The sequence below is a fragment of the Beta vulgaris genome, chromosome 6 (genome assembly GCF_026745355.1).
Source record: "Beta vulgaris subsp. vulgaris cultivar EL10 chromosome 6, EL10.2, whole genome shotgun sequence".
Taxonomy (NCBI): domain Eukaryota; kingdom Viridiplantae; phylum Streptophyta; class Magnoliopsida; order Caryophyllales; family Amaranthaceae; genus Beta; species Beta vulgaris.
The window spans coordinates 1,863,466-1,888,462 of record NC_079207.1 but is presented as its reverse complement, the minus strand read 5'-3'; the positions used below and the strand labels follow the sequence as shown (position 1 = coordinate 1,888,462).

The 24,997-nt window shown below is 33.1% G+C and overlaps 1 protein-coding gene across 2 annotated transcripts; it reads left to right on the top strand.

The window, feature by feature from the left end:
- Positions 1-6,247: 6,247 nt before the first annotated feature.
- Positions 6,248-9,553, top strand: LOC104894929 (hypothetical protein). Of its 2 annotated transcripts, XM_010681304.4 has the most exons (3): positions 6,248-6,770; positions 7,981-8,156; positions 8,728-9,553. In XM_010681304.4, exons 2-3 carry the CDS (start codon positions 8,073-8,075, stop codon positions 9,352-9,354), a joined length of 711 nt encoding a protein of 236 aa, XP_010679606.1. In that variant the 5' UTR covers positions 6,248-6,770; positions 7,981-8,072; the 3' UTR covers positions 9,355-9,553. The 2 variants fall into 2 exon arrangements, with proteins under 2 accessions (XP_010679606.1, XP_048502190.1); XM_048646233.2 differs by lacking the exon at positions 6,248-6,770 and having other exon boundaries at positions 6,856-8,156.
- Positions 9,554-24,997: the final 15,444 nt, after the last annotated feature.

Here is a 24,997-nt window from a genome sequence, read left to right as displayed (position 1 = left end):
AAAAAATTTTTTAAAAAAAAAACTGGCAGAAGAAAAATTAATAAGAAACTAATATATACAAAATCTAGCAACATATGCCTGAAGAATTCTACTAGCCGCAGTGGTAGACTCGTTTTGTTAGAGTCCGAAGACAGTGAGGTCTTTGGTTCGACTACCCACATAACATTTTTTTTGGTTTACTTTTTGTTCATTCTGTTTTGTTTTGTTTTTTCCTTTTTTTTTTTTTTCTTTTCTTCCTTTTTCTTTAACTTCCCCTATGCATTATAAGAGAATTTTTTTGGATTTTTTAATAAAATATCCATATATTTTCTCATTTTCTACATTATATTCTGAATATTTTTTTTTCAAAATGTAGCTTTTTGATTTTTTTATAGTTATTTCATATTGTATCCCTCTATCAAATTAACGTCAAGTTTTTCATTAGTTTCTTGCTTTTAGTTCTTCAGGCTTACATTATAAGAGAGAGAAAATTCTCCGGGTTTAAAAACGGTCGGATACGATAGAGTAGTAGTGTAAGTAGAGTTTTTATGGGAAGAACTATCTCATAATGTAAGTATAAAGAATATAGCATTATGAATCATATAATGATAATATAGTGTCGTATTTTTAAAAGGGTTATAAGTGTAGTTTAACGTGAATTATATTCTAGTATTATGAACGGTTATTTGGTTAATTATCTTATGTTACCCCTGATTGAAAATCCTGGCTCCGCCACTGATTAGAATTAAGATTAATGTAATTAACTATAATTAGCCATTAAGGACATGTTGATGTATTATCATAATACTGAGGGACACCTGATATATTTTAAAAAGAACAATGGTATTTGGTGAAGAAATGAAAAATTCGAGAATACTTGATGAAAAAACAGGAAAAAATTAACTAATTAAGTTAAGTTAACTTTGGGATCACAAGTATTATCTTAAGTTTAGGATCAACACAATTTCATATCAGTTATACATTCAAAATAGTGAAATTGATAATCCATCGTCTTAAGTCAAGGTCAAGCCAAACTTAAGTCACACAATGTTATTTATATACCATTTCACAAATTGACACTCCTAAATTATTGACTTGGTTGCATGACCTTGTTCACACTTGTAATCTTTTCATTGCATTGTAATTTATCACTTATTAATGTAGCATATACTATAAAACCGAGAAATTAAAGTACTCTCTTCCTATCTTATTGATGTTCCTATTTGAAATTTTGGTACAATTTAAACTTACATAAAATCTTATATCTCAATATACAAGAATTAAGACCAAAAACATAGTCATGTACGTAGGGTTTTATTTGATTTATTTTAACGAGTACTATGATAATATCAAAATTTTATAATTTTCTTTACTGATACATAATAGCATACTTCCTACTACCTGAATTAATTGCGACGCTTTGATAAAAAAAAAACTCTCATATTTTTTATCAAAGTAAGACAAGTTATTTATAATGGAGGAAGTATATTGATAGTCAAAGACGTGCATTGTCAAATTATGTACAGATCAAATTAAGAACATTTCAAATAATCAAATGGAATATATAAGATTATAAGTCAGCTAGATTCTCATAATACAATTGATGTTGAAAAACCAAATAATGTCTACTTGCTTTTCCATCAACTTTTCAAGCGGGCCATATAATTCATTAGTTTTTAATTTGTTTTTAATTTAGGGTTTATATTTTTACCAACTTTTTAATAAGAGTTGAAAATTTGGGACCAGAAAGCAAAGCTAAAGAAAAGGCCCTTGTGTGGGTGGCTGACTCTCAGGCTTTTTCAGAAGAACCCCACCATTGAGATATGAAGGGGGGGCCTTCCCCGCCTCTATATGACTTCCCCTGCACCTCCGTCTACCGGCAACGCATGCGTTAATGTTCATGTCGTCTCTCTCGATAGCCGCTATATCTGCACTTACTAAGCCCTACATGCATGTGAACATCCTTTTTAATTAGTAGTACTAGTACTATATTTTTCATTTCAATCCCCACGGCCTACCCCATAAAAATAATTCCATTAAACAAAATTACCTTCAACACCCTTCGTCTTTCATTATTTGCTACTCCCTTCATTTTAAAAAGATCCGAATACTTGTTGAAACGTATAATTTATAGTTTAAGGTAATAAGTTGTAGTCTGGTTATCATTTATCAAATATTATTACGTGTTTATGAAAGGTATGTAGTTTATTTTAGGATGGATATGAGGGCACAAGTTTTAGAAGATTAGAAAATACGTGGTTATGAGAATCACAACCTTATATTAACATAACAAATAGCGTTATTTTTTCTAAAGGTAAGTTGGAGCCCCTTGCAAGCAGGGGGAGGAAATTTGGGAATCCCTCTTGCAAGTAGGAGGAGGAATTTGGGAATCCTTCCTGTAAAGGTGAGACTCGATCAAGCACGTGACATCTACGATCGGAGGTGACGCAAACCACTAATAAATTATCACTTATTGCTCAACAAATACATTGTATGGGAGGTATACGTAAGAAGATGACAAAATAAATGGGAATATTGAGAATTTTTTAATTGGTTTTAAATTTTAAAAATTGAAATTGACCTAATTGAATGAAGGCTCTCCTTCTACCTTTATAGCACAAGTCTGATTCTTGCGGTTTGCACCTTGTAAAATGAGATCCCAAATTCCCACACCCCCCTCCACCTGCAAAACATCATCTAAACAAAGAAAAATCTTTTTTAAAAAAACAAGGAAATATATACAAATAAGTTTAAAAACAAATCAGATAAACCAGTCTACTATAACCAATATTGTACTACAAGATGATACTCCTATATGCATATAGTCTATAGGACTAGCAAGCTCTCTGCCAAAAAAAGAAAAGAAAAAATGAGTAGCAAGCTTGAAACTTCCCATAGCTTTTTGCAATGTGGTACTAACTACTATGAATTGTTTTGTCTTCACTAGATTTAGTAATTTATAGTAATGGTATTTTTATACAACTCCCATGATAAGCTCAACTTGTACGACATAGTTGTCTAGCTTGCCTTCTTCATATAGATATAGTATAGCTAGCAATCTAGCATTTTTAATACTAAATTTGACTTAGGTTATGTTTGGTAACGCTTTCCGGGAAAATGGTTTTTCTCTTTTTCAGTTTTAATTACATTGTTTGGTTGGTAAAAGAATGTAAAAATATTTTCTCTTGAAGTAAAATTACTCTTCCAATGATGAAAAACCATTTTCCTTCAAAATAAAGGGAAAACTGTTTTTCTTATCTCTCTTGTACACTCCTCTCACTACCTCCTTACTTTTCCTTTCATTTCATCATTTTTCTTACATGGAAGTGATGGAATTAAACATTGGAAAACTAATTTTGGAATTGTGTTTTCCATTGTAAATTGTTTTCCATGAAAATCATTTTACACTGAAAATATTTTAGCCATACCAAACGAAACATTAGTGTTAAAGGATTGTATCTTTTAATTTTAAGTTGGGAATCTCCACTAGTAACACGTTGGAGGAGGGAATTGAAGCTAAATTAATAATCATTCGTGCAAAATATGAAAACATAACTACAATATATGTTAAAACATTATATACGTGGAAAACTCTCACTTAAAGGGAAACAATGCACCAAGTCAATTGTATCACTAAATAATCCACAACTGTTAGACAAACATAATATCTCACGCCCTAATGCAATACATAAATACGTATCATTTCAACAATGCACAATGGGCTTCTAAAGACAACATAATATCGTGGAAACACTTCAAATAAGTATCATCTTATTATAGCACATCAACCATACATGACAGTGCACTAGCTAGCTTTCTTAGACCACACATCCACATTGGGTCTAATTGCCTAGACAACATATTCTCTTACGAAATTCAACCATCTTACGACCACTATTTCACTTTCCAATCCCAATTCACAACTCCTTACACAATTGTCGAGTTTAACACTCTAAGGGTCCGTTTGGTTGGAAATATTTTAGATTTGGAAACTGATTGAGGTAACACACTCCCTTATTTTATGTTTGGTTGGATTATTCATTTTTTTCACTCCCTTACTAGCCCAATTTTGATTCCTCCATCTTGAAACCCTCCTCACACCACAGGAAACAAAAAGTAAGGGAGTCATTAGGCCAATGATTCCATTCCTACATCAAAACAAACAAGTGTCTAAAGTAACACATTCCATTTCCATTCCATCCTTTTATCCCATTCCATTCCCTTTCCATTCCTTATTTTGAACCAAACGACCCCTAAGCTGATGCTTAGGGTGTTAAACTCGACAATTATGTAAGGAGTTGTGGATAGGGATACACAATTATCGAGTTTAACACCCTAAACCTATGATATATTCTATCTTAAGAAATTTATAAAGAAAAAAGACGACCTCCTATATATTATTCTAGCAGCTGGTCAAATATCAAATCAGTAATTTACCTTTTTCAATGCATGCTAGAATAACAGGAGTTCTTATTTTTCTTTGGAAGTTTCTTAAGAGAGAATATGGGAATTTTCTTTTTCTTCTATACATATATTGAAGATTGACATGCAACTTATTACAAAAATATAATGCATATATGTATAAAGCTAGTGATACTTAAATGCTTTTACAGACACATGTCCCCCTTTTTCAAAAATTATGTAAAATCTAAGTGACATGAACATATTCCTTATGTAAGTTGAAATCTAATAATGCATTACATATATAGTAATATGTTCTTATTGCATAGTCTTATAAATCTGATCGACACAAATATATTCATAATATAAGCTGGATGCCAGTTAGAAAGTACATGGGGTTGTAATCTTAGATTGATTTTCTTAGTACTCTATCCACATGCTCCAATTAAACATCCACAATCATTGTGCTTGGATATATTTCATTAAAATCCAACCAACCAAGACCCACCTTATTACTAATACATAATATCATATCATACCCCATTATTTAAGCACTAACCCTTTCCATTAAAAATCTTATTATTCCTAATCTCCCTTGTATGCAACTCACAACTTACAGCATATAACTAATTAATCAAATTTAATTAAAGAGAAAAACTATATGCAGCCCTAAGACTGTATATATATAAGAAGCTAAAAATGAAAATAAGTTGCATTAATTGATCATTTATTATATCGCGATGCAAAATTTTTCCTTAAATTCACAACTTATTTCCATTTTAAGTAGTGTATTTATATCTTATATGCAACCTTAAAGACCGTATAGAGTATAACCCTTAATTAAAAGCTATTGCTGGATTATATTTGAAGATCCTGCGGCCAGAGTTTCAACTTTTGGACTATTCCAAGAGCTACTCATACTGATCGTACGGTGAGGATCAATGTGTCGGCGGGCCCGTTGGGTGATGCCACTAACTTGGTATTGGTCTAGACTCTGGATTATCATAAAATTTGTACTATATTATTAGTTATTAGTTTATATATATAAGCACATATTGCATTGATTAGCCAACTGTATAAGATTACATACAATACTTGCCTCCATGTGATACTCCCATTGGCCGCCTTGTTAATTAAGCTGGATCAAATTATTATCCCATTATTGTGATCTATTTAAATTCCTTTTCTTCTTTTCTCATAAATCTTTGTTTTTTCATTGTTTGACTAACAAGGTAGGAGAATTATTAAGGTAGTATTTCAATGGACATATGATGCATATCTATACAAATTATTTTTTTTTTGGATATTCTTAACAAATGCAATAATTATTATAAAGACAAAAAAAAAAATGCTCCCGAAATTTTCTTTTTTCTCTCTTTTTCAACCAAGTTGATATTTTTAGTAAAGCATAATCTAGTAATTTATTATCATTTTCGAGACCTTTCTTGGAAGAAACTTAAAGTTACTTAACGTAAATAGTTAGATAATAGCCTCTGATCCAGATCACTACCTAAAAGATCTCTATTTTTACCACGCCAACCAGATCACCCCTTATTTCCCTATTGGTTCCGCAATATAAGCATTAATAACATAACTTTGATCATAACAGTTAGGAATTGAACATTTCTCTTACCGTCTCGGAATTATCCTAATATTCTTTAATAAATCTTACCTAACGTATAATTTTATGAGATATATATTATTTTAATTCGAAAAAAAAATTAAGATTCTAATAATAGACCCTTCAGTTAGTTAGTAGCTCATGATATACACCACCCTCCAAAGAAAAAGGAAAATCATCTCATATATAATATAACCATTAGATTATAATACTTATAAATCCAAGTCCTAAAATTGTTTATATAAGTACCATTATTAAACTCTAGGAGTTTATGGGGTATAATAAGGCCTGCAGAAATTTGTTGGCACTGTCAAAGGCATCTATCTATCCCTATATCTATATCTCTCTCTCTCCTTCTTTAGCTTCCTCACAAATCTAAACTCAGATTGGCTGAAAGAGTTGTGGGATTTGTTTGGCATGCCATAAGATTACCCAAAAGTTGGAACACCAAAACCACATATCTCAAACAACAGTAACAATAATATACTTATTGGTTTCTGTGTTAGCCAAACATACCATAAAAAAAAATAACCCATACATCATCAGAATTATATCTGAAATATAAAGTCTTCCTCATTTTTCTTTTTCTTTTATTAATTCCTATATTTAATTTCCTCCACTACTATATATACATCCTTGAAGATTTTCTTCCAGATCAGGTGATCAATTCCTTTCACTTTCAAGGAAAAATCTTTCAGAAGGTATAAATAAGAAGAATCTCTTGGTCTCATCATCATCTTCCTCAGCTAAATCCAACACATTTTCACAGGTCAGAACTTTATGTTATATATATACTTATATAGTTATATATATGTATATGATTTATGAAATAATAAATATTTTTTGTATCTTTTTCTTCATATGATGATAGAAAATCTATAGATTTCTCATTGAATTTTAGCCATATATTTCATCTACTCATGATATTATATTAGATATTTGCAGTAAAAGTCAAAATAATATGATAAAAAATAAAATAAAAAAGTATATATGTATGATTGATTTGAAGGTAAGAAGAGAAGGATCAAGAAGATCCACAGTTATTACTGTAGAGAAGCATGCAAAGTAACAGAATTTTGAAAGTGAAAGAGAGAGAGAGAGAGAAATAAGGAGATGAGTATATGTGATTGAAACTAGTGAAAATGAAGTGTCACTTACCATAAATATCTAAACTAGTTTAATTGGCTAGGAAGCAAATTAGTACATATATAGAGTATAGTTTTTATAAACCTAAGGTATGGTTTCATTTGGAAGTTTATATCCATGGCCCCTACCAAAATATGGATGGAAGATGTTATTTGAGTTTAGAAACTTATTGGGGACATTAATATTCTTTTTGGTATATCCCATCACACAGTGACACATAATAGGAAAAGAAAAACATAATCTTGTGTTATCAGTTATCATGTTGGTATTTAAAATTAAAAGAAAATATTATATTAGTAATTCAAAACTCGATCGTAAGACAATTTTATTTTCGGATGATTGATATATGAAATATAATAAATTTAATTATATGAACAGATAATGTGAAAAGGAGCTGATAATAGAAAAATTTAAAAATAAAATGAAAAAACAAACAAGCTAAGCTAAGGAATACCCAAATAAATTTAATTATATGAACAGATAATATGAAAAGGAGCCGATAATAGAAAATTTTAAAAATAAAAAGAAAAAACAAATAAGCTAAACTAAAGAATACCAAATAAAATTAATTATATGAACAGATAATATCAAAAGAAGCAAATAATAGAAAGATTTAAAAATAAAAAGAAAAAACAAACAAGCTAAGCTAAGGAACACCAAATTACTTTTACATAAGAGGTCCAAAATATTGCCCTACCATTCTACCAAGTTTCCTAGTGAATTGTCATGTCATTTGGACTTAAAAGTTAAAACCAACCAAATATATATGTCATAAAATCTTTGATATTTCTTGTTAAAACTTCCTACCTAAAGTTGTTCTCTATATTTCTCAGGAACAAGATCAAGAAGACTTCTTTCTATTGGGGAATTGTACAAATCATCATAGTCAAGAATATATATTTGTTACTTTTTGATCCTTCTACAAATGGAGAAAACTCTAAACTCCAATGATGATAAAGAATTCATGCGAATGGCGATGCTAAAACATGAAGAAACATTCAGAGAACAGGTAACCCATTTTACTTTTCTAATTTTAATGTTCAATTTTGTGTATGTTTATGTTTGTTGAAAATCTATATTCTACTCTTAATTAATTCTATTTTTCTTTGTTCATGATGATCTTACTTCAGAATTTAAAATATGTTTAATTAGTTATTATATCTCCATTTTTATCACCCAATTTATCTAATTAAATCAGTTTTACACCCAAAAAAAAGGAGCGTAGAACTAATAGACTATTATCTAATCAAAAGGATTTGGTGACTTGATATATCATTATATCATTAATATCTTTGAAATAATTAAAGGTTATTATATTAAGGGAAAAGCTATATGCAGCCTTAAGGGCTGTATATAAGAAGCTAAAAATGGAAATAAGTTGCGTTAATTGATCATTTATTATATCGGTTGATACAAAAATTTTCCATAAATTCACAACTTATTTCCATTTTAGGTAGTGTATTTATGTCTTATATGCAACCTTAAGGGCTGCATATAGCATAACCCTTATATTAAAATTAGACCGTCTCTTCTAATAATTTTTTAAAAAATTTGGAGTTTAACTCGAGATATTATGGCAGGTGAATGAACTTCATCGTCTATATCGAATTCAGAAGATGCTAATGGAAAGTGTTGGAGTTAACCAACAACAAAAGCAAAAATTAGAGAGATATAATCTGGTGGAAAGCAGCAAAAAACCCTTTACTATTGATCATTATCAACAACAACTAATACTACAAGCACAAGTACAAGCACAAAGGGATATTATTAATAGATCAAAGAGCAACAATATCATTATGGGATTAAATGTAATTAGGCCTGATAATCAGGTATTAACTCGCGGAGATCCTAGACCATCTGATGCACAAGAACACATTGCGGAATCATCCAACGGCAATGATAAAATAAGAGAATTAGATGATCCTGATATTGAGTTAACTCTAAGTTTAGGTCCATCTTCGTTCAACCCTACCCGACGAAAAAATGGTAAGTCGGAGTCGGGTCAAAGCATATCATCTTCTTCAACTGGGTCAAGCCAAACCAAGAAAACAAGTCCAAAGAATAATAATAATGTTACTAGAAGCTCAACAACAACATGGGGTGGTTTTCCTTCGGGTTCCGGAATCGAACCCGGGTTCTCAAATGGGCAACAAAATGGTAGTAATCCTCCATGGTTGTACCAAGCTTTGAGCTTGAAGCTGACTTAATTAACTGAATTTAATAGGTTGATTTTTAATTAGTTTTGTGTGGAGTTGTTCTTTTTACCCTTTCTTTTATCTTATCTTTGCTGTTAGTTTACTTGGAGACTAATGGTAAAACTTATTGACATATCAGGCGTTCATAGAGAGCCTTTTGTATAAAGTTTTGAATTGCTGATGATATGAGCAGCTACTTATTAATCTTAAAGCGCTCATTCTTTTTTTTTTTTTTTTTACCTATTTGTTGCATTTAATTACTTCCTCCATTTCCTAAAGATCTTCCCTCTTTCTGTTTAAGTGCGTTTCGAAAAGATCTTCCCTTTTTTTACTTTATTCCTTATTTGGAATTTTTCCCCCTTTTTACCCTTTCATGTCCCTAGTCCACCATTACATTATTGATTCAATTTTACTCCCTTTTTCTATCCCACTTTATCCCTTTTTATTTGTTTATTTATCTTAACCCCTTTCTCTCTCCTACTTTACCCACCCCATACCTCACCCAACTTGGATCTCATTGGTATCTGTAGTAACAGTAACGAGAAAGATCTTTAGGAAACGGATGTAGTAGTTAGTAGTAATTTTTCTCTCTCATTTTAATTGCTATGGTTTTCTTAAATGAATCTCTTTTTTAGTAGCTACATTTTCATATTTGATAACTATTCTGTTCTTTTGGACACATTTTGAGTTTAGTTAATGAGCATAATTTTATCATGATAATGCTTTTGTATTATAGTAAAATATTAAAATTAGAGGAAAGATGGTTTTGTAATAACATGTGTTTTCTAGTAATTGAAAAAAAAAAAGTTGTTTATTATATGTTTTGCCGTGTTTGTTCCCTTATTTTTAATTTCAAAAAATTAATCAATCATAACTCATACGAGATTGGGGCAATATATTAAGGGAGTTCATGCAATTCAAGGTATATTCAAAACAATAGCCTTCAATTTTTTTTGGGTATAGATATAGAGAGATCTATAAAAGATAAAGATGGATTATTAAATTAAACTAGTTATTAGGCCCATACTATATCCCGGAAAAGAAACAAATTTCATTTATTAATATAATACTTTATGAGAATAACACTAAATACAACTTAGTTTAATGGTTAAGACTTTAGTTTATACTTCTATGAGATTGTCACGTGGCTCAGTTTCTTGTTTATGCACGCCTTCTAATATATTTGTATACATTTTAAGGTTTTGAGTTCCAGTCCAAAGATTTAACTAACTAAATTAATTGCCATCTACGACTTCCATTATTTAGGTTTATCTACTTTTTCTCTTACGATTAATATTAATTCATTGATAAAAATTATACATCTATACAAAATATAATGTTAAGTTTGTGCCTTGAAAAATTCGACATGTACTGTTTCTTGAGGCTTGCCCGATCGGGCCTGAGACATTAGTATTTTGGGAAAAATCGACCGCCCGATCGGGAGGCTGTCGCCCGACCCGATCGGACGGCCTGGCGACAACACGATTTTTCGTTTTGAGTTATTTTTTAGGGTTTTGTACGGGGTTTCTTATATTATAAAAGGACTTCCTGGTGTTCATTATTTACCCACACCTTTAGAAATACTTTTAGCCACTGGTAAATTTAGGACTCCTTGTATTATTCTCTCTGGTTTTTCTCCATTATAGTGAAGAAGCTCTAATCCTTCATCTGTAAACGTAGGTCAAAATTGACTGAACCATGAAAATCCTTGTAATCTTTGTTTGTTCATCTTTATTATTTTCTCACCTTTATTATTTCATTGACGGTTCCGCATTCAAACTACAATACCTTGTTTCCTAACACATAACATAGAACAAATAGACATTTTCCTTCATTAAAGCTACAATAATTGAGTAGATATTGCATTTCGCTAGAGCATGCAACCTTTTAGAGCATGCAATCTTTCTTTCCTATCTGAGTGTATAGGAAAGAAAGAGTTATGGTGCAGTCCCATATTATCAATATTACATACAGTAATCAACCAAGGGGAAACCAACAAGTGGACAAACATAAAACAACTTCATCATAGTGAGACTAAAGATTGCCGACACAAGACACTCCATCATAGGGAGACAAATGAACAAATTAAAGATGAAGTACACTCATCACAAATAAGTGTATTGAATTTAAAAGAGAATAAGTGAAATGAAATTGAGGAAAATAATGGTCGAAAATAGTCTAGAATTGGAAGAAAGTATACTATTTTCATTCTTAAAAGGAAAGAAGGAGAAAAACGAGAAGAGACTAGCAGCTAAATCAGGTAAGAAATAAGATTAGTTATTGCTACTTATTAACTCTATCGATCAAATCTTTATATGATATAAGTATATAATAAGTTCAGTTCATCCAACTACTATATATTTCCTCCGTTTGACAATTAGTGAAATACTTTTCTTATTTAGAATAATCACAATAAGTGAAACAAAGTTTCAAATAGTAAAAAAGTTCACTCTTATGAAATATATCACCAAAAAGTGAAAGGACTCCACAACTTCAATACTTCTTTACGCTACTTTATTGTGGTCCCAATTTCCTCTCTCTATTTTCATTAATGCAAATTTCCTTGATGTCAAAAAAAAAAAAAAAAAAATCTCTCTCTAAATTCCTTGGTAGCTCCCCACTTTCTCTACGTTTCACTTATTGTGAAAACGAAGGAAGTATATAGTAACAATACTATAATTGGGTTTATGTTTTCGAATAAAACCTTGAAGTAAAGTAGTAGGAAAAAGGGAGCAATACTACATCTATTTGGTGGGTAGTTAACCCATTATAAATAGAGCATTAAAAAACTATTAGAACTGATGAGTTGGATTCCACTATTTATTTATTTTTATTAGTAGTGAGTTGTTGACCCACTGAATAGATAAAGTTTTTTCCGGAAAAAGGAGGTAGTAGAGATGTCATATGGGACCTAGATTTTTCACAAAAGCTGCGAAAGATTCTATGGCTAGAAATGGTATCAACAGAACTGGACAAATGTCGTCAGTCGATGTACCCTTTGCTAGGAGTATATACTTCTTTCTATATATATATTCAAGTTTTTAGTTAGTTATTACTTCTATGTGATAAGACAGCTTCCAAAATCTTCATGAATTTCTACCCTCAGCTCATGCCTAACTGGAAAAGAACAGCTTGTTGAATTCCTTTGTTATTTGATAGAGAACTTTAATTTAGGAAATTCCTTACATACATATCCTTCCTATCAACAATTTACGTGTTCGCAAATTTATACACGCACGAGGGAATACCGAAATAAGTGTTGGTATTGGCACAATACAACTATACAAGCATTAATAAGCATATGTAAGACCTATCAACATGTCATTTCACGCGTGCACACATCGACGCATGAGCAATATATTCGATGCTCTTAACATTCTTAGAGACGCATGGGAATATTACGTTATTTTAGTCTTGAGAATACAATTTTCAGTATTTGTAGACAAAAATCATGATTGGACAATCATACAAGTTAGGAGGTTCCATCCTAGTGGTTTATTCCACTTGTGAGTGTCCTTGGAAATTCAGAACTAACTGGAAAGGTCAGAGCAATAACCCTCTTAGGGGTTGGATATCCTGTCAAGGTAAATCCTTATCCAGTGGCGATCAAATACCCAGTTTAGATGAGACCCGTAACCCGGACTCTGATACCATGTTAAATTTCAGATTATATGAAAATGGGCATGGGTAACCCAATAAGGAGGAGGAGAGTTTAGCCCACATACAAGTTAGGAGGTTCCATCCTAAAACCAATTGGTGATAGGAAGAGTAACTCCTAATCTTATAAAGTGGTTTATTCTCTCCTCTTTCTCCAATGTGGGACACTCGCAAGTGGACTTTCAATGGGTTTCAACATAAAATTAATATAAGTCCATTATTTCGAGTTTGTCATAAAATGGTCAATTTTAAAAATAAAGCATCCCCTTATACTTTAATAGAGTCAGTGTTGGATAAGTTGTCACCTCTTACTTTATAAAAGTCACTTCTACCCTAAGTGATCTATTTAGTACAAAAAGGTTACCTCCGTTTTGCCATAAATTATCTTAAGATTGTCTTTGAGATTTATTATACCTGTAAATTGTGTATATAATTTTGAAGTATCAGGAGTAGTAAGATCGTATATATATATAAGGTTGTAGGAAAGTATATTGATAGGCCCTCCACTATCAAATTTGTTTTCCTTACGTGGAGTATCTGGAAATAAATAAATTTTAATATCTTTCATAATGCTTCTCTTAATGTTTACAGGATTCTGGATAACGCAAAAATATGTTTTCTAAAATAAGGCCATGCCTTCCACTATCAAACTTGTTTTCCTTATGTGGAGTACGTATTTGGAAGGAAAGAAATTATATTATCTTTCATAATGCTTCTCTTCACTAGTGGAAAAAAACGCAAGGGTTGTGGTGCAAGGGCAGTGTTTTTTGAAAAAATGCAGTCCTTGATAATGAAGAGTAGTTGCGATTAGCCAAAAATCGCAGCCCTTTTAGTGAAGAGTTGCAGTTAGCCGAAAATCGCAACCCTATAAGTAATAAAAGGCTGCGATTTTTGGGATAACCGCAGACCTTTATGCGCTCTTTCTGAAATTTTGAAAGGAATTCGCGGGGTTAAAATGTTAAGCGACTAGGGTTCACAATCTCCTCTCCCTCATTCTCTCTCCTTTCTCACGTCAACCACAACATCCTTCTCCCTTCTCTCTCACCCTCCTCCTTTTCCTTCTCCATTCTCTCTCACCTTCCTCGCTCCCTTTCCTTCTACCTTCTCTCTCACCCTCCTCACTCCCTTTCCTTCTACCTTCTCTCTCACCCTCCTCCATTCTCTCTCACCCTAATCCCTTCTCCCTCATTCCCTATCCGACAGACGGACCACAACAACAACAACAACAACGCAACAACAACAACACCACGAAGGAGAACGAAGCACCAAAGACACAGTAACGACGCAACAACAACAACAACAACAACACGAAGGAGAACGAAGCATCATCGACACAGTAACGCCACCAGAACAACAACAAAGCAACAATAGGCCATCGAGTGGCGGTGGCGCAAACAAGAATGTGGCAGCAGCAAGCCTTAACAAAGGAGAGAGAAATTTTGGGTAGAACGAAGGAGAGAGAATGCGATGGTGTTTAATTTTTCGTGAATTTTTCAGTTTCAGATCTAAATTTTTTCGTTTAATTCAGTGCCAATGACGAGAAAAGTAGTGTCAATTTTCCAGTTTCAAATCTATAATTTCTTCTGTTTTTTGTATTTTTGACCCGAAATTTGAATTTAGGGTTTTTTTTCTAGCGATTTAAGGTTTTGTATGTGATAATTTATCTAGAATATTATTCGCTGGGATTTTGTTTGTGATTTATTTGTGATAGTTTATCCATATCTTGTTGATTTTGTTTCATGAATTTATATTTTGTATTATTCTTTATAATTTTGTGATGTTCCTTATAATTTTCTGATGCTCAAATAAAAACAATATATACTTAGTAATTGTTTTTGGATACATTTAGAACTATAAAATGCAAAAACAAAAAAAAATTGGGTGACAAGGGTTGCAATTTTGAGCCTAAATTGCAGTCCTTCATTGTGTAGGGTTGCTAGCCAAAAACGCAACCCTTGCGTTTTATTCTACTAGTGCTTAATGTTTACACGATTTTGTATAAAGCAAAAAAAAATAAAATTCAGAATAGAGTATGAGGAATGCAGTTGACATACATCTGCATTTTCTCTGGTTCCTCGTTTTCTCCTTCCTCTCTTCCTCATTCTACTTCGGTGTATCCTTCCTCCATCCTCGTTGCTTGGGAGCCACCTCCTTACTTCTTCAAACTCAACTTCGACGGCTCGGTTCGTGGTACTTCAGTAGCAGCAGGTGTTATCATTTGAGATGCCGAGGGGAAACTCCACAAAGTTGTTGCTTTCAACCTTGGATCGTCTTCCGTTTTCATTCACTACAAGAAAAAATCTCTCTAGAATGAGATTTCTCGTCGTTAATAAGTTGTTTCTCATCGTAAATGGTATTTTACGACCAGAGAAAAGCGTGTGGTTGTGAGTTGTCGTAAAAGTTTTACAACCAGCTTTCTTTAGTCGTCGTAAATTTTTGTTTGCGACCAGATTGGATTCTCGTCGTTCCTTGTAATCAATTGGCGACCAGTATTCTTGTCGTAATCCTTATAATACAAAATAGCTAGCTATAATTACATTTTGGACCAGTGTTTGAGTCTTAATTCTAATGATCTACACAAAATGAAATTGCATTGTCACAAGATTTCTTGAAATTTACTCAACCAACAATAGAAACATGAAAATTTATAACAATAGATCAACATTTTTATTTAATATTGATATATGTTAATTACATCAACAGAAAATTAACAACGGTAGTAATAAGATTATACAATGTCGATCAACTTCAAATTGAAGGTGATAATCTTATGATCATTAACTCGGTAAAAGGTATCTGGTCTCCTCCCTGACAAATTGCTCATATCATTAAGGATATTCAAACTCTTCTTCGCTCTTTCTCTTTGTGGGATATTCGACATGTCTACCGGGAAGCAAACAAAGCAACAGATTGGATCGCCACCGTTGTTCATTTAGTTAATTCTCAGTTTAATATATATGATTGTACTCATTTCACTCTTCACTCTATTCTTATTATTAACGATAAGGTTGGAGCTCCACTCGTGCGGAGGGTCTTCTAACCTTCTTTGGATAAAAATAGTAGCATAATCCTATTAAAAATAGTAGCATAAATTATATTGTACGCTACTACACCCAAGAACACGTGAATACTTGGATGAAACAGATGAACAGATGTGGAGAAGTTGAGTTTCCAAGATCATTTTCATTTTGGATAAAACTGATCGAGTGGAAAGAAGGCATTATGCATGTGCAACTCGTAAGACCATTGTTAAAGTACTTTTAAAAAAACAAAGAAATTTCATTAATGCAAAGTCATATTGGATTTATAATAGGTATTAAAAAAAATAGATACAATCAAATAAAATTAACTTAAATCGCGCATGTTCCTTGTATTTATGGAATCTTACAACTATTAATGGAACCTTGCCGTATATTTTCCTGCTCTTAATTTAGTGTTACATCCTAAAGTTTATCCATATTGATAGGATTTGATAGAAAAGTTTCTCCATATTGATAAATTTAATAGAACCGCAAATGAATCTGGTTAATCCAAACGGAGGAGGAGAATTCAATCCATTTACTAGCTCCTAGGTTATATTATGGTACTTTTCCTTCCTTTTTCCCAATATAGGACAACTCACATGTACACAACATATATGAGGTCAGTACAATATTTCATCAATATCAAGTGTAACATCTATCTATACTACCATCTACTCAGCAAGGACAATATGGAAGGAGGTTTCTGTTGCCTTTGCATGGACATGTCGTTTATATATAAAAAAAATATATTCCTATTGAAACGCAACTACATTTGTCCAACAACTATTTCACCATCTCAGCATCTTCTTAGAAATTAATGAAAGCAGATGGTTTACTATTCCCTTCGTACGCTGTAGTTCCTTCAGGAATTAAACAGTTATTAGTCACTAGCTTATGTTGTCTTAACACTTTAATTAACTGCATTGAAATCAAGCTACGCTACCCAATATAAGTGAGTAACTAAAAAAGATATGTAGTACTATAGTAGTAGTATATAGTACGGTGAACAGGTTTTTTCTATTGCTTGAAGTGATCAATAATACTAGGTAGATCTTGTAACCTTAAGGAAGATTTCTTCATAAACTAGATAATAAAGGCAAAACATTAATTAAACAACTATATATTCGGTAGAGAACAACTCGTATATATATATATATATATATATATAAATATATATATATATATATATTATATATATATATATATATATATATATATATATATATATATATATAATTGACATCACTGCAGTTTTAGTTTTTGTATCCTTATTTTTGTTTTGATTTTGAAAAATCGAAAAACACCGAACCAAACCAAAATATATATATATTGGACCATATCAATATGGAGTGTTTTAAATATTCAAAGGTCGTTTCCTTTTCTCATAAACCCGACACGTAAGTAATCATTCACCAACTCACAACCGAAACCCTAAGACCCCATCGGTCGTCACTCTTTCTCCTGCCCAACTGTTTCCTTCCTCACTCACTCAGTCACTCTCTCCCTCTCTGTCGTTTCTCTCTCCTCATCCCATCTCTGAATCTCGAAACAAATTGAGAGCTCGAAATAGATAAGGAAAGGGTATGGAATTCACCATATGAAACATTGAGCTTTTTGCTATCAATTCAGAGACCTCCGAACATTTTCGAGAATAATAAGACCATTGAAACGTTTTCAAGAGGATTGAAGTACCAAAAGATCGATATTATGTATTTCATTTATTTTATTCATTATGTTTATCAATTTTCTTACTTTGGTTGTGATTTTAACTAATTATTCTATGTTTGGTTATTTAAAATTTGATATTTACGTAGTATTTGTAAGATTTGGTTTAAAAAATTGCGTCTTTTAATAATTCGATTCTTTCGGTTTGGTTTTGTAATGTCGATTTGTTCAGTTTGATAAAAGTTTTGGTTTGGATTTGGACTTGAAATGTGAAAAACGAATTTACTTCCGTTTGATTCGATTTTACCCCAAAATCGAACTTACACCCCTAGGTAGCTCGGTGGAGTACTACACCAAATTTTGATCCAGGACATTGTCTAGGGTTCAAATCTTAATCCCAACAATATGTTGGGGATTAATGTTGTGGTGGCAGTGGGCCTTTTAGGCCTATTGTCTTGTGGGTAGTTTAGTTTTGTATCCAGCTTTTGAACTGGTGTGCCATGCAGGCTAGTAGCCTAACATGGGTTAGTTTTCGGGCCAATCATCTTTATTTCCTCATAAAAAAAACTATTTTCATCAACACAACTTATTGGGTGTAAGCGTTACATCATAATTTATGGTTCCATATCATTCCTATTGAAATCTATATCATTACACGTGTTACACAATAAATTATAGTGTAATATGTCACACCCAAGATGCACTCTCCCATAAAATAGTTAGGTATCCAAAACATTCGTAAAATAGATTCATCAAGGATCTAAATATTAAGTAGATGATCATGCATGAGTTTACCATTTGGCTCAAAAAATACAAAAGCTGGATCAGAACTGTTTTAGCTTATCTTATTTCCGACCACTATCACTCAATAATTAAAATTTTGACAAGTGGAAGGAGTAGATATGAAATCATATTAGAACCTAAATACTCTTCTATACTAACAGTATTACTCCCTCCCATTCCTTAATGTTCAACCTATCTTAAACTAATCACTGAATGGATTAAACTAGTCACTGAATGGGTTAGAGAATATCATTATTGGATAAATTAAATTGGTCACGAAATAGATTAAATTGATTCCTAAATAGATTTAAATAGTCACTATATTAAAAAATGTGGCATGTTCTATTCTTAAGATTGAACTTGGATCGTGTCTAATTTTAAACTAAAAGTAGGTGATCTCTTACAAGACCAACTGTATGATATAGTCTGATTTTTTTTTTTTTAATAATATAATCAGTTTTTGTGTGATAAAGTCAAATTGAGTATGATAAACCCGCTCTACCCTACACATTTGATAGACTTTTAGTTGCTTTCCTTAATTGAGAATAAGCCAAAAGGCTTTAGATAATTAAGTTACGTACATGGCAAATCTGAAAATATGCTCCTGACAGTGGAGCAATAAGAACACCAGAAGGAATTATGAGTTACATGCTAGAACCAAGCTAGAAAATTGAGTTTAGCAATCAATTAACACATTTAAACACTACAAATTATTTGAATTAGCAGTCTACTATTATATTAAAATTAGATAAATCTAAGTTATTATTCTTGTAATAAGCGCATTTCTTGTCACTCTAATCCAACACTATCTTTAGGCATCTTGCACCAACTTAGTCGTCCCTTCTTTTCTCCTTCCTTTGTTTATCTTTGATTTTAAAATTACAACATTCAATTTTAAAAATAAACTGGCAGTATAATCAAATGAATTAAACTAGTCACTAGATGGATTAAAGAGCATGATATCGAATGGACAAAATTGATCACTAAATTGATTAAACTAGATAGTCACTCTATACCAAAAGGTGATATGTTCTCTCCATAATATAAGGTTTATGCCGCTGCCTTATTTTAAATTAAAAGTAAACGATTTCTTACAAGATCAACTGTATTCTATCTACTACATTTCTTTTACTTTTGGATACTTATCTCTTCCTCCGTTTTTTTCTAGATGATCCGTTTTGATTTTTGACACTATTCACATGCGTAACTTTGACTATTTTTAATGATTTGTACTTAAAGAAAAAATATTCATGTGGGATCTTAACTTGTTAGATTCGTCTCAATATATATATTTTCATAATATCAACTTTTTCTAATTTTTGCTTATTGTTAATTAGATATATAAAAGTTTAAAATAGTGCATTCACATGTGTGCTCAATAGAAACGGGTCAACTATAAAAAACAGAGATAATATATTTTATTGTTTATATGAGATAATATTCTCTCTATAAAATTATATAAAAATATTCTATTAAAGAAAACATTTTAGAAATTGAGAAAGTATTTTAATAAAAAATAGCTTCAAAGTTTGAATTATCTTTTGAGTCATAGATATACACAGTTGGATTAAAGGAGCCTGATATACTTCAATTCACTTGTTTGTGTAAGTTCTATTGACTATCAATCTAAGAATAATAGCAAACAATAATAGAATATCAAATAATAAAGCAGGAAAGAACACACCAGAAATTTTACGTGGAAACCCAAGAACTGGGAGAAAAACCACGAATCTGCACTAGGAATCGATGAATGTTTGATAGAGATTACAAAAGCACTCAAGAGCTCTCTCTAAAGCTTCTCTCTCTCAAACTATGTGTTTAAAGACGAAGAATAATGATTAAACATAATTAGGGTTTATATTTATACCCTCATTAATACCAAAAACCGGAAAAAACTAGGCTTTGCGGTTCGACACCCCGCGGCCGCGCTCGACACCCCGCGGCGGACAGAACCCGTCAGTTTTGTCAGTTCTTCGTAAAACCTCATAACTTTCTCGTTTCTCACCGGAATTGGACGTATGACCTATCATTGGAAAGCTCTCGGAACAAGCTATCACCTCCACTTTGAATCACCTCAAAATCATTTATAGATTGAAAGATATGTCCATTCAAAGTTGGCCTTATGTCCCAAATGACGTTTTCTTCTACGCAACCTCATCTCCACACCCATACACCTCCATGAGCTTCATATACTACCATATACCCAACAATCTCCCACTTGGAGATAGGTGTAAGTGAAGAAAACTTCATACCTTCATCATCCTCTCATTCATCTCAACTCCTACACACAACTCCCACTGCAAAAGCAATCTCTAGTCGTGTCCAAACCATGACATACTCAAGCATCCCATGACAACATCTCCTCTACACCAAGGAAATACATTGAAGTTTGCACCAACTCCAATTCAAAGACATCAAAATCTACACCGACTTTGATTCTTAATCACTAACCTCCAAATCATTGCACCATCACTCCATGAACCTACACACCCTCCTACCCCGGAGGTCGGATCACCTTAGAGACAAGCACAACCAAATGAAGTCCCTTCCTCTACAACTAAAGAAGATAACCACTTCCTCTCCAACCAAAGAAGCACATTGAAGTCTCATCAAACTTCAATAAAACCAATTACCACCTAAGCCAAAGAAGCTTCTCATTGTTCTAAAAGCAAACTCACATTGCTCCCACTCGAACAATACACCCTTTGTTCCACTTAGGATTTCCGGCACTACATGCTTGTGTGCCGTCTTCACCTTGTTCGCTTACCGGTCAATTTGCCACCGGGATACCGCTTCACCACGGTTCTCATCCCTTGGCCCACTATCGATAGTTTTCCGACCAAACGACACCTTACATGAAGTTCTCATCCCAATCCCGTCCCCTTCACTGTGCTCCCCATGGTGGAAAGTGTTCCATCCTTGCCCACGAGCTATGATCATTGCTCCCTTGACAATCTTCCAAGAACCACCATCAAACACAACCTTGTAACCCGATGTAGCAAGTTGGGCTACGATATCAAGCTTTTCTTCAACCTTGGGATAAACTTGACATTCTTCAACTCCAACGAGCCACCATGAGTGAGTTTCACACTCACATCACCTTTCCCCATGACTTCCACTGCCTTGCCATCCGCAAGGTAGACCTTTTCAAGTTTTCCGGATTTGAAATTCCGAAACAACTCCCTGCATGGTGAGGAATGATGAGAAGAACCCGAATCCAAGACCCATGATCCCGAGCACCCAACCAACTCTTCCTGATCATCCATGCTTACCATCAAAGCATCAGAATCGTACTCGAAATCAAGTTAGTTGATGCATCTTCTTCATCATCACTTTCTTGAACCTTCTTCTTCCCTTTCCCATTCTCTTTCTAGGACAATCTCTCTTTAATGTCCTTCATTACCACACCCCCAGCAAGTAACACTAGCCCTGCCTTTTGACTTACTCCGATCCCCCTTTGACTCCGATTTTCCCTGAAAGTTCCTCCCTTTTCCCCTCCCTCTACCTTCTGCACTGTATGCTCCAGATGATTCTCCACTCTCCTTCCTTCGAATGCTCTCACTCAAAATCAGATCACGGACAACATCATAAACCAATTTCTCTTTACCAGAGGAATTACTAACAGCAGTTACAACAGTTTCCCAAGCAGTAGGTAAAGAGGACAACAAAATTAGGGCTTTCACTTCATCCTCAAAGGCAATATTAACCGAAGATAACTGACTTATTAATGAATTAAATTCATTAATATGTTCAGCAGCAGAACTACCATTATTCATCTCTAAACCAAACAAACGGCGCATCAGATATACCTTATTCATTGCAGAGGGCTTTTCATACATATCTGACAGTGCTTTGATCAATCCAGCCGTTGTTTTGATATCCTTGACATTGAACGCCACAGTCCGAGCCAATGTCAAACGCACCACCGCTAGTGCCTGTCTGTCCAGTACTTTCCACTTAGCCTCCTCCATCTCAGCAGGCTTTTCAGACAAAGGTTGATACAGATTTTTCTGATATAAGATGTCCTCTATTTGCATCTTCCAATATCCAAAATCTGTCCCATCAAACTTCTCAATTCTAATCTTTGAATCCTCCATTGTTAATTATTCTAGATCTAGACAATAATCAAACCTAGCTCTTGATACCACTTGTAAGTTCTATTGACTATCAATCTAAGAATAATAGCAAACAATAATAGAATATCAAATAATAAAGCAGGAAAGAACACACCAGAAATTTTACGTGGAAACCCAAGAACTGGGAGAAAAACCACGAATCTGCACTAGGAATCGATGAATGTTTGATAGAGATTACAAAAGCACTCAAGAGCTCTCTCTAAAGCTTTCTCTCTCTCAAACTATGTGTTTAAAGATGAAGAATAATGAATAAACATAATTAGGGTTTATATTTATACCCTCATTAATACCAAAAACCGGAAAAAACTAGGCTTTGCGGTTCGACACCCCGCGGCCGCGCTCGACAACCCGCGGCCGACAGAACCCGTCAGTTTTGTCAGTTCTTCGTAAAACCTCATAACTTTCTCGTTTCTCACCGGAATTGGACGTATGACCTATCATTGGAAAGCTCTCGGAACAAGCTATCACCTCCACTTTGAATCACCTCAAAATCATTTATAGATTGAAAGATATGTCCATTCAAAGTTGGCCTTATGTCCCAAATGACGTTTTTCTTCTACGCAACCTCTTCTCCACACTCATACACCTCCATGAGCTTCATATACTACCATATACCCAACAGTTTGTCTGTCTGCCACCATTGGGAACAATAGATTCCCTGTCCTCATATAATTATTGTACTACTCTTACATAAATGGGGGGCCTCCGCGCTTACAATTTTTAATTTACTCCACCATGTGATTACTTAGCTCATCAATGTTATTCATTTATCTTTGGATAATCATCATTTGGAAGTATCCCATCTCCCAAATTTACCACAAAATATGAAGGAACTTTCCTATTAGGCAACTCTAATGTACTGTATGAGCCACAATCATGGTTTGCTAACCTGTCCTTGACTTACTATGCGACGCAAAAGTCCCTTTTTATGATTTTATCTTTAAAAATCACTCTTGTGGATTAGATGTCATTGTATCTTCAATTACTCTTAATCTCTTATATATACACATGTTGGATTTATAAACCATTATACTTGTGAGTAGCATGTAATAGTCTAGTTATGTTCTCTAGGCTGATTGAGTCTGACATTCTGTAAGAAAGATCTCCAATTTTTCCCTTTCTTGTAAGTGAGAATTAAGGTTGGCCTAGTAATTGTAAGGTCCTCTTTGCACCCTTGTGACAGGAGTTCGATTCCCACTCCTTGCAAGAAGAAAAAGTGACTTCAACTTACCAACTTAAAAATAAAATAAAAAAATTCGTTATTTTTATTTATGTACCATCTTCTGAAAAACTTTACAAACTCAGTTAAAGGTCAATGATATTTGAATGGCAAAAATTTCTGCGTGATTTATCTCCATATATGGGATAGGGCTTGAAAAGAGGCATAAAAATTTTCCATTATCATCTCTCAAGACTCTCCCTATTGCCGATTTGGAACAAGTGATTTTTAATGAGGCGTCCACATTCCATTTGACTGTCGTTGAGGGAGGAGGAGACCATTGCCTTGGCGGCTTAGCTATGAGACTAGACTTTACGCATGAAGATGCCTGATTCCAGTCGAGACAACTTGGGCAGTTGAGAACTTCGTGAGGCCCATAGGGAAAATCTGAGCCCCAACCTTTGATCCACCAACAAAGGCGCATAATAACCATATCTTGCAGCTGAAGAATCGATCTCGGTGAGTTTTCAAAGCAACGCAGATTTCGTTCATTCCATGAAGTCCACATAATGACAAAAAAGCTTGCCATCCATACTTAATTAACTAAAAAAAAAGGTCAATGATATTTAATTAACTAAATGAACATACTCCTCGAATAATTAACAATTGGATACAACGAATGAATTTTTTAGAACACAATGCATTCGAAGATAACCAATGATTTTTTTGGAACAAAATGCAATTGGAATTAAGGGTTTGTTCTCCCAGCTTATTTTCAGTTCAATTCAATTCAGTTCAATTCAGTACAATTCAGTTCAGTTCAATTTAATTCAGTTCAGTTCAGATCAGTTCAGATCAGTTAAGTTCAGTTCAATTCAGTTCAGCTCTTGACAATACTTTACTCTCACATATCACTATTAATTTCAGTTCAGTTCAGTCCAATTCAGTTCAGTTCAATTCAGTTCAGTTCAATTCAGTTCAGTTTAGTCCAGCTGTTTTATGCCGAAGAGAACAGGCCCTAAGTCAATTAACCAATGAATTCTTTTGGAGAAGATTAGATATTCAATATAAAGAACATGCCACCTTGCCTAAAGAAAATAAATAAAAAAGCATAAATTATTAAAAGAGACGGTCTAATTTCATATAAAAGTAGACCTATTTACTAAATGGATTAAACTAGTCATCGAAAGAAATTAAACTAATCACTATTGAGCTAATTATCTTTCTAATAT